This window comes from Phyllobates terribilis, unplaced genomic scaffold, assembly GCF_046119375.1.
Source record: "Phyllobates terribilis strain yellow unplaced genomic scaffold, ASM4611937v1 Scaffold_279__1_contigs__length_2497574, whole genome shotgun sequence".
NCBI lineage: Eukaryota > Metazoa > Chordata > Amphibia > Anura > Dendrobatidae > Phyllobates > Phyllobates terribilis.
In genome coordinates this window covers 839,374-856,176 of record NW_027363039.1, presented here as the reverse complement: position 1 = coordinate 856,176, position 16,803 = coordinate 839,374, and the positions used below count along the sequence as shown (strand labels likewise).

Sequence of the window (16,803 nt, the reverse complement as noted above, 5' to 3'; positions counted from 1 at the left end):
CCGAGGACTCCCAGGTGTGTCTTAAGTAACCATCTGCCTTTCTATCCAGATGGTCTTTCAGAATACCCACATCCTCAAAAGGCAAGGTAGATTTTCTGGATGAATTGGCCACTGCTACGTCTAGCTTTGGGATCTTATTCCACGAGTCTTGTTTTGGCATCTTCTCTTAGAAGATGATGGTAGTGAACCCTTTCTCTTCGTTTTTCTCTCTTAATGAGAGCCTGAATCTTTTCATTAATTAGAAATATGCGCCTCTTTTTTTTTTGCTCTAATCCACAAAACATGAACTCTTGTATGGATTTGGGGGTCTTAGCATCCGAGATGCCCATGGTAGCTCTCACAGCCTTAATCAACCTATCTGCGACTTTTATAGGAAAGCATGGCCTACCCCCTGTATCGCCATTAAAGAATGAAAAGGAACAAGAATCCGATCCACATTCACCTTCCGACTTTATAGATTCATCTAAATCAGGTGATAATTTTTTGGACCCTTTCCTTCCCTTTCTATTCTTTTTTTATGAATAAGGGTCTCAAGGGAATTCTTAACTTGTGCCCTGATCACGGATCTCAAATCCATGAAGTTAGTGGATTCTTCACATGCGGTTTTCTGTATACAATCTGCACAGTCTTTTCTGCCACAAGTCAGGTAACTTATCCCTACAAAGGGTTCACTCCTTATTCTTTTGTACCACATTTCTTAAGCCGTTCCTAGTAATTAGAGACAAGAAAAAGGGACTTAATTACCATGGTGAAATTTCTCAAAGATCAGTCAGCATTCTGGAGTTTAATAAGGGTACCAGATTCAGAGGCTGGATCAAATCACACCATTATTCGTGTTTGGTGGTACTGTCACTTCTGCAACTCATGAGACTGCCATTGCTGCGTGAACTCTGATCCTGGCACTGACGTTCCTCCATATCACGTGGGGAAGGAGAGCCAGAGAAAACCCACTCTTTTGGCAGTCAGGCGTGATTTTAAAAGAGGGACCAGCCACAGCAACTCCCACACACCCTTGTGCATGCCTTCTCCAGACCCCCTAGAAGTTAAATCCAACACTTCAGGTCAGAAGTCTCCGGCATGCTCTTCATCAGGACGCACCAATCCCAGGGCGTCCTGCACATGCGCAAGCCTGGGACATTGTTGGAGCCAGCAAGCATCCAAAAGGACTTCGGCGCTCGCATCTACATGAGCCCTCAAGTGACCAGCGGTGGTGCTTCCAGGACCCGACACCGGCACTATAGACAAGGAGCCTTTCTTCCAGGCAAGGCCTGGGTAAGTTTCTCCTTTAACTTTCCTCTCCTGATCCTTCAGCTTCAGGTTCCCTCATGGACAGGAAACCAAAATGATGCAGGGTAGAGGTGCAGCCCTCTTATTCAGTACGCTTCCTGTCCTTATTGGGTGAATTCCCTCTCTCGTGTGGCGCTGGTCATGGGGAAAGGACAATTTTAGAAATTGTTCTGGTATTCAGTGAGATATTAATGACAATCTTACTTATCAAAAGGGGTGTACTCATTATTCTGAGCAATTTTATTAAAAATTTTAAAACACACAGTGTACATGATTACAGTTTCTTTCCTGTATGACTTCCCTCATGTCTAACAAGATACGATTTATTTACAAAAGATTTCCCACATAGTGAACATGAATACGGCTTCTCCCCAGTGTGACTTCTCTCGTGCATCACAAGACTTAATTTACCTGTGAAGGCCTTCCCACATTCCAAACATGAAAATGTCTTTTCTCCTGTGTGAATTCTCTCATGTATAACACATTTTGATTTCTCTGTAAAGCATTTCCCACATTCTGAACATGAATACGGCTTCTCTCCTGTGTGAATTCTCTGATGTATAACAAATTTTGTTTTATTTGTAAAGCATTTCCCACATTCTGAACAGGAGTATGGCTTTTCTCCTTTGTGTTTTCTTTGTGTCTGAGCTGAGCTTTTAGTAAGTTGCTTGTCACACTGAAATCTTGAATCCACTTTGCCCCCTGGACTTTTGGTAATAATGCGAGATTGCTCAGGAGATGATTCCTCATGATTAGGAGGATTATAAGAAGGTGAAGTGCTGTGAAGTCCAGGAGGAGCAGGAAGGGTGATGGGGTTTTCTCCATTAGAGTGCTCCCAGATATCTTCTTTTTTACAATTTAGTGATAAACCGTTATTCCCACAAGGATTTCCTATAAGGATGAAAGATAGAAAAAAAAAATCACATCTAATAATGAAGACCCTCGTCAGTGAAAGTACCGGTAATAAGGAGGACAACTACATGCCATCACATTAACACAATGGCGGGTAAAGTGAATGACACTTATAAACTGGTGACATTGGCACAAGTCAGGGGTGGCAGAGATTAGACAGAAAATAGACAGTTCTTAAAGGGAACCTGTCATCAGGATTTACCCCCTTAATGTACCACCAGTGCCATTTCACTCTCTCAAGCTTCCCATCATGCCCTCAGTGTAGAAAAGTGTCCTCTTATTCTTGTGTAATAAAGACTGATCAGGACGTTGTGTATATTATATGGGAACAATGAGGAATACTGTCACCATGTAACAATACATCGCTTATGGTTTATGGCCGCCAGGATTTGGTAACACAAAAATGTCTGAAAAGAAACAAAGTATTTATTGTAGAAAAGTCCTAAAAGAAAATGAAATAAATATATTGTTATTGGCTTGGATTAGTTGTATTACCGCAGTTACAGCGACCCTCCACCCCGGGACTGAACACTACACATTTCCCTTTACAGTCCCCTATGGGGTCCTCTGCCCTCCTCTGGCCCCTCAGATCGGTGGTCTCTTCCCCCGTCTTCCAGGATGGCCAGTGCAGTGGTATGGGGAGTGCAGTAATACGTCTACCCCACCCTCCCCTGCCTTTCCTGTGCTGTGACCTATGGGGCAGCGCCACATCCTATTAATCTCCCAGCAGTCTGCGGGGCGTCACCAGTTACAGATGTATTCTGCACCTGCTTTCATTGCTCCTGTTTGTCTTTGGTAACCTTGTCTGGCTTCCATAATACCCCGGGATGACTTTGGCCTCCATCTACAGGACCATTCTTAGGGTATGTGCACACGATGCAGAAATGAAGCAGAAAATTTCTGCATCATTTCTGCATCTCCCTGGCAGAAAAAACGCATGCAGATTGTGCATGCGTTTTTCCTGCAGAATACATGCGAATTCACATGCGTTTCCACATGCATTTCCGCATGTGGATTGACAAGCGCTTTCCAGGCGATTTTAGCATCACCTGGAAATTGCTTGTGACAACTAGGTCACACTATATAAATCCATACAAACAGCATGGATTTATATAGTGTGACTCGAGAGAGTGGTAAAAATAAAAAATAATGTATACTTTACCCTCCGATGGCCCCCGGTGTCCCGCTCAATCCGTTCTCCCTCGCCGGCAACTTTGAATTGAAAGACCTGCCGACGTCAGCGTCACGTGACCCGTCACATGACTCTGACGTCAGCGCAGGTCCTTCACTTCAAAGTGCCGGGAACCAAGCAAGAGCGGTGCGCGGGCCGACAGAAGGTAAGTATACATTTATTTTTTATTTTATTCTTGTTTTACAGCTTTTTTAATGGTACCTGTGTGCGGATGAGACGCTCCTCTCCTCCACACCCGGGTACCATCCGCACATTAGAACGCACCAATTACGCAAGTACAGATGCAGTCTTGCGGAATTGGCGCGTTCTAATGCAAGTCAATGGCGGCAAAAACGCCGCGTTGACGCAAAATTAATTGACATGCTGCGGATTTTTGAGCGCAGCGTTTACGTTGCGGAAAAATCCGCATCATGGGCACAGCTCATGCGGATTTCAATTGGGGAACATTGCTGCCCTTCTACCATGCGTTTTTAATGCGTTTCCGCGGCGTTTACGCAACTGCAAAAACGCCGCGGAAACGCATTAAAAACGCATCGTGTGAGCTCAGCCTTACTCGGCTTCCTGATTCTGACCTCGTCCCGCTTCTTGATTGTCTAGCACCTGCCATCTTTGGGTCAGATCTGACATGTCGGCCTTCTTCTGCCAGCTCGCTCTACCAGCCAGCACTACTATGTGGATTAGCCCCGGTGTCTGTGCTGTAAGTCCAGATCACTGTACAGTGGTAAAAAGATGGAAGCCGGGAAACCTCTGGGACCGGCTGTATGGAGACTGTGTGTAAGCGCCTTATTATTAGGAACTGCCAGGTTTCCTCCATCGGTTCACCGTTACAGGAGGCAAATGGAGGACACAAGGAAGGGAGTCTATATATGATAACCGTATAGTCACTTCTCAGTCTCAGGGTGGACGGTCGTTTTATCACTCAACTTGTGCAGCTCATGAAGAGAGAAAAATTCTAAAAAATAACAGCAGAATAAAGATGATAAAGTAACAAGATGACAAATACAACTCATCCCCCACAAAAAAGCTCCTCATACAGCGAGGTCAGTAATGAGAAATAAACCATCAAGAATGGAAGAAACAATCCAACAGAGGCCGGACAGACATCTGTCTGAGATGGTGAGTCCTGCATTGAGCAGGGGGCTGGATACGGGGACCCTGGAGGTGGTCCCCTCCAACCAGAACATTCTAGGATTGTAAGTTGTTTGGTCATTTTATCTGTAAATCATTTCCCCCATTATCGGCCTTACAGATCCATTATTTTATTGATTTTTAATTTATTTTTTTTTACTTTCTCGTCCTCTCATTTCCGGAGTCATATTGCTATTGGTCACTAAGCTGCGCAGTTCTCCTGCTATTCACCCTATAAATGTAAGAAAATACTGACAACTGGGCGTTACCATTGTTCCCCTACATTGTCCAATCAGAGCTGAGTGTCAGAAGTGTGGGGACACATGTATGGAGAACGGTGACACCCGGTTATCATGTCATTCATAAATGTCGGAGGAACGGCCGGGAATCTGAGCAGCAGTTTCTTTCTTTGGTAACAATTCTTGTCGGAAAAAGAATTTCATCCAATTTATTGGTAAAAAAAAAAAACTTAAAACTTTCGGAACCTGGATGAGGACGTCTTCTTACCTTCTTTTGGTAATTTATGTATTTTACTGTTGGAAAGAGAATTATTTATTCACGTTAGAGGCTCAGATGGGGGGACGATTCCTAGACGACATCTTGTTTGTCTGGAGAGACCGAGAGTGAAGATTCTTCTAAAGGGACGTTCCCAAAATCACAATGTGCTCTTATAATAAAGTACACCCTGGTTATTGTGAATATAACCCCTGTATAACATGTGGCCTGTCCTGCACATATCACCCCCTGAGTATGCCCCCCGGGATCTATATACCCAGCAGTTGAAATTGTAACCAATACATACCAAGGAGCCACATGTTATATACTGGGGGGTGGGACAGGGCTGGATGTTATACACCGGGGGGACAACAGGGCCTGAAGGAGAAGCCAGACTGCAGTGATTAATGCGTGTGGCCCAATACTATTCTCCATATAGTGAATCTCTCCATATTACAAGATTCACCATAAATGAGACGCTGACAGGGGATATAATCCGTGCATGGTAAAGGGCGCCCCCTCTGGGTAGTATTTAGTCTCCATGTTTATATGTTGATTGAACCAGGTCTCAAAACCCAACATGATGTCAGATAACGACAACTCTAGATGCGGCCATCGCAGCTGTTTGTAGATACGAGCTCCTAATCCCTTTTATGATGAAGCAATTCTCCACCCGGCACAGAGGACTAAACATCTGTCATGTACTGTCACCTACCTGGTGTCCTCCGCTTGTCTCCGACTGAGACCGGTGTTCTGGTCCTCCTACATCCAAGATGGCCTCCATCGTGGCAGAGGGACGACAGCCGTATGTCTGACCCACACCTCCATAGCACGGCACTTACTGACTTACCATAGGGGTCTTCATGCCACCGGGCGGCCGGCCTGGATGAGAAGGGACCAGAACGCCGGCCTCAGTGTAGGAGGCAGTGGGAGGCAAACAGAGGCGACAGGTAGAACGACTCTACATGTGACATGTGTCGTCACTCGTCAGCACCAGGCAGAGGCTGCTACATCCCCGAGATCCATAGGATGGGGAGATTCATAACCTGGAGCACAAGCTCAGTCATTTATATGGCAGCACGGACTTGTGGAAGAAAAATATGGACGTAAAGGATGGAAGGAATATTATAGAAGGTGAAGGAAAACTAATATGTGCTTCCTAAATCATTAAGAAGAGGTGTGAAGGCGGCCCCGGTATTCATCGGACCACAGCCGGACTCTACAGGAGCAGCCGCGCCATCATCGGACGCTTCTGCTGTGATGTGGACAGCGGATAAAGCTTCACTGCACCAGAGACTCCACACGATATCACACGCCGGTCATCATCATCATCATCATCATTACACGTCGGTCATCATCATCATCACACGCCGGTCATTATTACATACCTGTGAAAACATCTACCGGAATCTCCTCCTTCCCGTCACTCACACACGGCTGATCCCCCCTCGTCATCGCTTCTTCTTCTGTCTCGTCCTCCTCTTTATTCTTAGTCGGATCTTCCTCCTGATATATCAGATGTAACAATCAGCACAATACAAGAAACCACCAAAATCTGTGACATCCATGACCTCGATCAGAAATGTCCCCCCATTTACAGATCCGGTACAGGGCTCAGCACCGTCTACCTGATGACTCTCCGGGATGTTGTGATTCTCCTCTGGACAGTCCTGGGGATACAGAGGACGGGGACATCTCTCTGGTGGATTTCTCCTCCTGAATCCATCTGTAGGAAACACACAGTAACAGAATAGATTGTGTCATGTGTGACAAAGTTACTGGTAAAGTGATAGAGGGAAGATATATTTCACGGAGGCTATTAGCTTCTGTGAATTGAAACCATGAAATTTGCTCCAACATGTTATTTGCTTAAAGAGGTTAAACTTCCATGTTAAAAGGGAGTGTTTTTTGTGAATGATCATTGTGAAGGGTGGGAGGTCATTCACCATATCTCCATCTCAGAGTGTGGTCTTTGGTTTAAATACAAGTCCTACTGAGGCATTCAGTGTTCAGTGTCTGGAGAAGCTAGCTCCAGAGAGGATCTTGTGTTTGTTTTTCCTGAACCAAGTGGAGTTGCTGAACTCTCAGCAGGTGGATCCCTGCTATCACAAAGACTGTGCTTTTGTGTTACCATTTTGCTTTGTTTTCCTCTTTTGGCCAAAGGGCCGTGATTTCTTTTATGGACTCAGTGTTGGTTTATGCTGCATTTTAATAAACCAACCAGAAGTTTTTAAAGAAACAGTGTACCTGTGTCTACCTCCGTGTGAGCGATCTACCACATGTTATGATGAAATCATGGGAGTAGTAGTAGGTGACCACAGAACAGACATGACAGTCTCCCTCCTCACCCTGCTGATCGGCCCATATTGCGGTCGCCTCTTCTGCTCCATGTATAACCTCAACCTTAATATCAATCAGATCTTCACCCTAAAAAGAACAATGTAAGATGAGCTCAGGTCCCATCACTTCATGGTCAGATGTTGTGGGGACTTCAGTGTCATCTACCTGATGATCCTCCGGGATGCTGTGATTCTCCTCTGGACAGTCCTGGGGATACAGAGGACGGGGAAATCTCTCTGGTGGATTTCTCCTCCTGGATCCACCTGTGGAGACACAGAGACTGAATACATGACCTGCCGTGTATCGGTCTATATATGAGACTCGTCTCTCAGAACCAGTAATTCTATGTTTATTAGTGATTAAAAACACATTTATTTGATCATTTAAAATATAGATAAAAAAAATATATATATATAAATAGTAAGTCATTCGGGGTAGGAGTCACATAAACAGAGCCACAGGGGTACTTAAATCCTCATGCCCTCAAAACAACGGTATATATAAAGTTTAACAGAGCAGTATCAAACAGCAGATGGAAAGTAGTATGATATCAAAAAGTTAGTAATAAATGACACATAACCATCTACAAAAAACTGCCTGTAAACAGTGGGCGTTCAGAGCCGCACGCTAATCCCCATTGCTTACATGGGTAAGCCCCATCTGATTTGAATATGATTGCATTTTCAATATACCAGATCCTTAGATGGAGGGTGGTTTTACCTGTTAACCCACTGTTTACAGGCAGTTTTTTGTAGATATTCCTGTACAGTAGGATGATTGTCTTGCGAGTACGATGCGACTTCTCTCACCTGTCTCGCATCTGTATGACATCCGTATCAAACGCGTTTATAACATCAGCTTTTACAGACGGTCATTCTCTGACATTTCAGGCTAATTTTCTAACTAATAAAACATTTTTTATAGATGTAGAAAGATAGAAATGAGTCAGTGAGATATATCATCAGTGCAGGGCGTGTGGAGCTGCTGTACATGGATTTAGCTAATAATTAAAGAATTTAAAGTAAAAAAAGCAAAGGGGGAAAGCGGACAGCTGATGCTTATAGTCTGGGAAGCGGGTAATAAACATTAATATACATAGATCTTCCCAGGGGATTAATATTAACATCTGCGTAAAAAAACTTCCATTTTTAATAACCAGAAAAGGCCGAGAGACGTCATCACATCCACCGGAGCCAACAAGAGTCTCCTCTCACCTGGTGATGTCAGAGGCCGGAGCTCCTCCATCATCACCTCCTGGTACCGATCCTGGTGTCCTTCTAGATACTCCCACTCCTCCATGGAGAGATAGACAGCGACGTCCTGACACCTTATAGGAACCTGACAACGACACCGTCATCACCCAGAATCCTCCAGTGCTGTCCTGTATAATGTCCCAGCAGTCACCTCTCCGCTCATCACCCAGAATCCTCCAGTGTCATCCTGTATAATGTCCCTGCAGTCACCTCTCCGCTCACCACCCAGAATCCTCCAGTGCTGTCCTGTATAATGTCCCAGCAATCACCTCTCGGGTCATCACCCAGAATCCTCCAGTGCTGTCCTGTATAATGTCCCAGCAGTCACCTCTCCGCTCATCACCCAGCATCCTCCAGTGCTGTCCCGTATAATGTCCCAGCAGTCACCTCTCCGGTCATCACCCAGAATCCTCCAGTGCTGTCCTGTATAATGTCCCAGCAGTCACCTCTCCGCTCATCACCCAGAATCCTCCAGTGCTGTCCTGTATAATGTCCCAGCAGTCACCTCTCCGGTCATTACCCAGAATCCTCCAGTGCTCTCCTATATAATGTCCCAGCAGTCACCTCTCCGGTCATCACCCAGAATCCTCCAGTGCTGTCCTGTATAATGTCCCAGCAGTCACCTCTCCGGTCATCACCCAGAATCCTCCAGTGCTGTCCTGTATAATGTCCCAGCAGTCACCTCTCCGGTCATCACCCAGAATCCTCCAGTGCTGTCCTGTATAATGTCCCAGCAGTCACCTCTCCGGTCATCACCCAGAATCCTCCAGTGCTGTCCTGTATAATGTCCCAGCAGTCATCCCTCTGGTCATCACCCAGAATCCTCCAGTGCTGTCCTGTATAATGTCCCAGCAGTCACCTCTCCAGTCATCACCCAGAATCCTCCAGTGCTGTCCTGTATAATGTCCCAGCAGTCACCTCTCCGGTCATCACCCAGAATCCTCCAGTGCTGTCCTGTATAATGTCCCAGCAGTCACCTCTCCGGTCATCACCCAGAATCCTCCAGTGCTGTCCTGTATAATGTCCCAGCAGTCACCTCTCCGCTCAGCAGCTCAATCGTCTTGTTGCTGAGCTCTAGGATCTTCTTCTTCCTCTCATGTATCGGGGGGTGCGGGGGAGGCTCTGTGATGGGGTCCGGGCTCCGCCCTCCTGACTCCTGGAGATGGATGATGGGAGTCACACCCTCCCCCGGTGTCTTCCTCACTATTGTGTAATCCTGTGTATGGAGAAAAGTGGTAAAACACAAAACCCCAGAGAGATAATGAAATAGTTGTGGCTTTCTAACCCAAAACCTAATTACAGGTTCCTATTAACACTTTCACCCACGAGACTGTTTTCACCTTTCTGATTAGGCCAATTTTTTCAATTCTTACTAGTTTGACTTTAATTTTGATCAGAATTACACAGTGACTCTATTTGGGCCATGTGTGAACACGCTCTTACATGCTGCATGTACACTCATTCATATTCCAGTTCATTTCTTTAGTTTTTTTTCAGTTAAAGGGGTCCTCCCATCTCCAAGATCCCATCCCAATATGTAGTAGGTGTAATAATAATAATAATATTAGCAAATACCTTCAATTAGAAATGTAGTATAGTATTTTTGGTTCGCTAGCTCTCTTACCCCATGTGCAGAGCATCGCAGGACCTCAGGTATCCATGGTTATGACCACTAGCAGCTAGCCAACTAACTGTGATTTTATCGGTGGACGTAACCATGGATACCTAAGGTCCTGCGATGCTCTGCACATGAGGTAAGTGGCATAGCGAATCAAAAATACTATACTACATTTATAATTGAAGGTATTTGCTAATATTCCTATTATTACACCTACTCCATATTGGGATAGGATCTTGGAGATGGGAGTACCCCTTTAAGTGTGCACAAGTGTGGTAATCTCATGTGGTGTATGGCAGGGGGCTGCACTCCTCGCAGTATACAATGTATCTCGCTGTGGACAGTTTTCTGTCAGGAGAAGAGTCCTCTCTTCTCAAATTAAACTCCACAATATAATATTTTTCCAGTAAATGCCTCCAGGTAGAGGGTGATGATGGTGGTAGTAGTCTGTGCACCCGAGCCCCAGTCATAAAGAAGCCTAAAGAACTTAAACAGAAGTCTCTTTACTGGGGATAATGGGTCAAATTCTTAGGCTGTGTGCCCACGATGCGTTTTTGAAGCGTTTCTGCAGCAGCAAAAACACTGAAGAAAAGCATCAAAAACGCTTGGTAGAAGGTCCGCCATGTCCCCCAATGATAATCCGCGTCTGCTCTGCACATGCTGCTCAAATTTCCACTTCCGTTTTTTCATGGGGAAAAAAACGCAGCACCACCAATTATTCTGCAGCAGCGCTGCGTTTTCGCCGCCATTGACTTCCATTGGAACGCTTCAAATCTGCAAATATGTAAAACTACTTGCAGAATTAAAGCGCATTTGCTGCGATTTTGGAACACAAGACTGCAGCAAATGGGAAGTGACCTCATGCGGGGGCGTTCCAGCCATCCCATAAATCCAGGAAGACGAGAATCCCATACCATTCCTGTCTTCTTGGATCATGGCTGAGCACCTGGGGTGGTACAAGATGGACCTGAATGTCCCGGTCATGATTGGTGTCTGCGGGTGTCTGCGCTGGAAACCTGCGCGGTGTCAGCATGGGCTCTGTGCGGTGTCTGCTGTTGTCAGCGGGTGTCTGCGTGAGCTCTGTGCGGTGTCTGCGGTTGTCAGCAGGTGTCTGCATGCAGGCAGACATAGGTCTATGTGACACTACTACTCCCATCGGCCTATGTCTGTCCCCCGTCCACTAGTGGCAGCAGGATCAGCTCGATGGGAGCAGTAGTTCCCATCAGCCTGATCCTGCTGTTAAAATTGCCTTAATGTGTCCGTAAAACTGCCCCATATGTTATTTTTGGCCCCCATAGGTTTATATTTTTGCCCCTATATATTTTTTATTTTTTGTATGCCCCCATATTTTTTTTTCTTGGCAACCTATTTTTTTTAAAATTAATTTAAAGTCCCCATTTTTTTTTGTTTGGTCCCCAATTAATTTTAAAAATACATTTCATTGGTGGCCAGTGGTTGCCTAAAGAAATTTAGTTTATACATTACCTGTTCCCGCCGATCGCCACCTAAAATAAAGTAAAAAATAAAAAAAAACACCTATACACCTAATTCCCCGAAGCCCTCGATCTCCTGTAATAAAATATAAAATAAAAAAAACACAATTTTATCCTTACCTCTCCGTAGTAATCCACGAGTGTCCCATGAAGATCTCCAGTTTAGAGAAGCTACATAAAATGTGACCGCTCTAAACAGCTGCCGCCGCTACAATGACGAGGCCGTAAAGCAGCCCCGTCATTGCATAAGTGAGTTCACCGGAGTTCAGGCAGCGCTGCTACGGTGACCTCCTTTACGGCTCCGCTGACCGTGAGAAATTCCCACGGTACAGCAGGGCCGTAAGGGGGGTCACCGGAGCTGCGCTGACTGAATGCACTCCGGTGACCTCAGTCAGTGCCTCACACTGCCGGGAGCGGACGTGTTCCCGGCAGTGTAAGCTTACAGCAGCCATGACAGCTGTCACATCTCCAGATGTGACAGCTGTGCATGGGAGATCATCGCAGGAACATGGACAGGTAATTATTTTTTTTAAGTAAATTAATAATTAAATAAAATTGTGTGTTTTATTTCAAATAAATACTTATTTTCTGGGTGTAGTGTGTGTTTTTTCTTTTTAACTCTTTGTAGGTTAGTAATGGGGGTGTCTTATAGACGCCCCTCATTACTAACCTGGGCTTTATGGCAGCTGGCGCTGACATGAACCCCACTACTATTACCCCCTGCCACCGCACCAGGGCAGCGTGGAAGAGCGAGGCTAAGCATCAGATTTGGCGCACAAATATGATGCGCCAAATCTGGGGCGGCTGAGGGCTGATATTATAGCCTGGGAGGGGGCCTATAACCTTGGCCCCTTTCTAGGCTATTAATATCAGGTCGCAGCTGTCCGTCTAGCCTTTGCTGGCTCCAATTTATAGGGGGACACTATGTCATTTTTTTTTGGTCCCCCTGTAGAATGGACAGTAAAGGCTAAGCTAACTGCTGCGGCCTGATATTAATAGCAAGGGAAGGGGCCATGGTCCTTGGCTACTTCCCAGACTATATCAGCCCTCAGCCGTCTGCTGGTTAATAAAAATACACGTGAACCCACTCATTTTTTTTTTTTTTTAAATACATTGAAATGTAAGATTATTGTACAGCGTATGCGTGACCAAGCATACATTGAAATGGGTCTGTGTGTGTTTCCGGTATGTGTGGAAAAAGTCATCACCATTCGTACCGGAGATTCTGACGTGTGAAAGAGCCGTAATTGGATACTGGGTGAGGAGTGTGTGTGTGTGTGGGGGGGGGGGTGCCCATGTATACACACGCGTACATATCTGCATAGAGTATGTATGTGTATATATATATTTTATATTAATTACAGGGGCTGCAGTTCTTGTGGCATCCTGAATACTTCCAAAATGGTGAATAGGGGTTTGACTAGGAAATGACATTATTGGCCTTTTTTTTCCCCCATTAACTTTATTTTGCTTCAAAAACGCTTAAAAAACGCATTAAAAAGCGTCAAAAACGCACATAGAATCCGCATGCATTTTTCTGGCAAGGAGATGCAGAAACGGTCAGGAAAATTTCTGCTTCATTTCTGCATCGTGGGCACATAGCCTTATTCACAAGCGGTAGGGAGCTGAGGTACAGGATGACACTCATGGTTGAATATTGTTGTGCACCTGCAGACAGGCAGATCCTGGAAACCTCTGGTTTCATCAAATCTGAATATTTCTTCCTCAGCGCTGTGCTCTGTTTCTGCCCTGAGGTAATTCTTCCTAATATGAAGACTATCAGCTCCCCTTATTGTGTCTGTCCCCTTTTTAAGCGCAGCAGTCAGGGAGAAGGTAGGTAACTCCTTCACCTACAAAATGGCTTCCTCTTCTCAAAATGTCTGACCACCAACTGCCTCTTCAATCCTTAACTACCTCACAGGATTTAACTCCTCCCACTCCCATGTGACTGTTAGAGCTGCAGTCATTGACTGACTGCCCAGAGGCGTTTTTCCAGAAGCTTCTGCATATTAAACAGAGCTTGGTCACATGATCAAGCCTGTTAGAGGAAGATTAACCCTTTTTGTGCTGCCTGTCAACAGGTCTCACAATTTATATAAAATGCAGTTTACACAAAAAAACACAGCATTTATATGAAACACACTATATATCTGGTATCCCATAGGGATAGGATCTTGGAGATGGGAATACCCCTTTAATTCTTCTGAATATTAAGTTATATCATTAATATTAACCCCCTTTACCCCCGAGGGTGATTTGCACGTTAATGACCGGGCCAATTTTTACAATTCTGACCACTGTCACTTTATGAGGTAATTACTCTGGAACGCTTCAACGGATCCCCCTGATTCTGAGATTGTTTTTTCGTGACACATTGTTCTTCATGATTGTGGTAAAATTTCTTCGATATCACTTGCGTTTATTTGTAAAAAAAATGGAAATTTGGCGAAAATTTGGAAAATTTTGCAATTTTCAAAATTTGAATTTTTATGCCCTTAAATCAGAGAGATATGTCACACAAAAGAGTTAATAAATAACATTTCCCCCATGTCTACTTTACATCAGCACAATTTTGGAAGCAAATTTTTTTTTTATTAGGGAGCTATAAGGGTTAAAAGTTGACCAGCGATTTCTCATTTTCACAACAAAATTTACAAAACCATTTTTTTAGGGACCACATCACATTTGAAGTGACTTTGAGGGGCCTTTATGACAGAAAATACCCAAAAGTGACACCATTCTAAAAACTGCACCCCTCAAGGTGCTCAAAACCACATTCAAGAACTTTATTAACCCTTCAGGTGCTTCACAGGAATTTTTGGAATGTGGAAGAAAAAAATTAACATTTAACTTTTTTCACAAAAATGTTACTTTAGACCCAATTTTTTTTATTTTCGCAGGGGTAACAGGAAAAAATGGACCCCAAAATTTGTTGTGCAATTTCCCCTGAGCACACCGATACCCCATATGTGAGGAAAAACCAATGTTTGGGCGCACGGCAGGGCTCGGAAGGGAAGGAGCGCCATTTGACTTTTTGAATGTAAAATTTGCTTGAATAATTAGCGGACGCTAATTATTATTATTTAGTGAATCCTGCTTTGAGCAGGGGGTTGGACCAGATGACCCAGGAGGTCCCCTCCAACTCTACCATTCTATGATTCTATGATTCTATGACGCCATGTTGCGTTTGGAGAGCCCCTGATGTGCCTAAACAGTGGAAACCCCCCACAAGTGACACCATTTTGGAAACTAGACCCCTCAAGGATTTTATTAAGGGGTATAGTGAACATTTTGAACCCAGAGGTACGACACAGAATTTGATAATATTAGGTCATCATATTGAATAAGTTGTCATTAGTGCTCGCTACATGATTTTGCATCAGGTACTCGGGTATGCACCATGTATCGCGGGTGCTCGAGTCCCCGCTCGCATGTTTCATGGTTATTAGACACCCAAAAAAAAACATGCGGGGATCGCTCGTGCATGGCAGGCAATCCCCGCGAGGTTTTTTTGGCCACAATGCATATGGGGTGGAGACTCGAGCACCCGCGATACTCAATGCATACCCGAGCACCCGATGCAAACTCAAGTAGCGAGCACTGACGCTCGACACTAGTCGCCATATCGTCATCTTTATTTTTTTTAATTTTGAAAAAAATCCCAACCCCATCACAACCCTAACCCCAGCCCTAACCCTAGAGTTTATTTTTTACGCCGTTCCTCGTGTGGTATAAGTGATTAAACGACTTTATTCTTCGGGTCGGTGCGATTACAGCGATACCAGAATCATACCGGGTTTTTATGATTGACAGCTGTCACACACTAAAAGACGCATCTTTGTAAAATCTAGTTTTTGCATCGCCATATTTTAAGAGCAATAATTTATCCATATTTTGGCCGACAGTCATGTGACAGCTTGTTTTTTTGCGGGATGAGTTGACGTTTTTATTGGTGCCATTTTCAGGCACGTGACATTTTTTGATCACTTTCTATTCCAATTTTTGGGAGGCAGAATAAACAAAAACAGAACTTACAGAAAAAAAAATTATGTTTTTTTTTTATTCTGTTCCGCGTGTGGTAAAATTGATAAGGCAGCTTTATTCTTCGGGTCAGTACGTTTACAGCGGTACCACATTTATAGCATTTTTCTATGTTTTGGCGCTTTTACACAATAAAAGCTATTTTATAGAAAACAATTTTTTTTGCATCGCTTTATTCTGAGAGCTATAACTTTTTTATTTTTCAGCTGATGGAGCTGTATCGTGGCTTGTGTTTTTGCGGGACAAGATGGTGTTTTCAGCGATACCATTTTTATTTACATTCGCCTTTTTGATCGCGTGTTATTACATTTTTTGTTTGTCGCTATGGTGATAAAGCATTGTTTTTTGCTTAGGTTTTTTTTTTTTTTTTTTTTTACCGTGTTCACTGAAGGGGTTAACTAGTGGGACAGTTTTATAGATCGGGTCGTTCTGGACACAGCGATACCAAAAGTGTACTTTATTCATTTTTATATAAATATGTGCATCTAATTAAGAATTTTTCCTTTCTTTGTTGTTGTTTACCTTGTCTCTGGACGGGACATCAACTTTTCCTGCCCGGATCGCTGATCTAATACTCTGGATTGCTTGCATCAGGTGCTGCATGTACGGTGAATGTCATGAAGAGGTTAAATGGAATCTGTCACAAAGTTATTGCCACTGACTGGCAGCTTTCTGCCTATGCACAGTGTACAGAGAGCGGCCAATCAGGGCTGTGGGTGGAGCTATGCAGAGCTCATAGCACTACTAGAGCTACAGCAGAAAAAACAGGGATTTCATCAGAACTGCAGCGAGCAGCACAGTAAGCGACCGATCACTGGAATCAGGGTCTCTGCCCCCACATCATGATGCTCTCATATCAGATAGATGTTGGAGTAGTTACATAACACAATAAAGCTGATAGAAATGTAGAGGAGTTACCTCTCCGCTCAGCAGGGAGATGATCTCCAGGGTGAAGTGTAATAATCTTCTGGTGGTCTCGTCCTCGTCCATCCTCGGGGTCATTCAGGAGAAGGAGGGATGAACACTGGATCACCTGGAGGGATC

At 44.3% G+C, this 16,803-nt stretch overlaps 1 protein-coding gene across 1 annotated transcript in view; it reads right to left on the bottom strand.

Moving 5' to 3' along the window:
- Positions 1-1,546: 1,546 nt before the first annotated feature.
- LOC141220276 (uncharacterized) overlaps positions 1,547-16,803 on the bottom strand; it is a 96,790-nt gene continuing 81,533 nt past the window's right edge. The window contains exon 9 of the mRNA XM_073666232.1: positions 1,547-1,911. Coding sequence (XP_073522333.1) covers positions 1,562-1,911 — 350 coding nt within the window. The 3' untranslated portion in view covers positions 1,547-1,561. The remainder of the gene's footprint in view (positions 1,912-16,803) is intronic.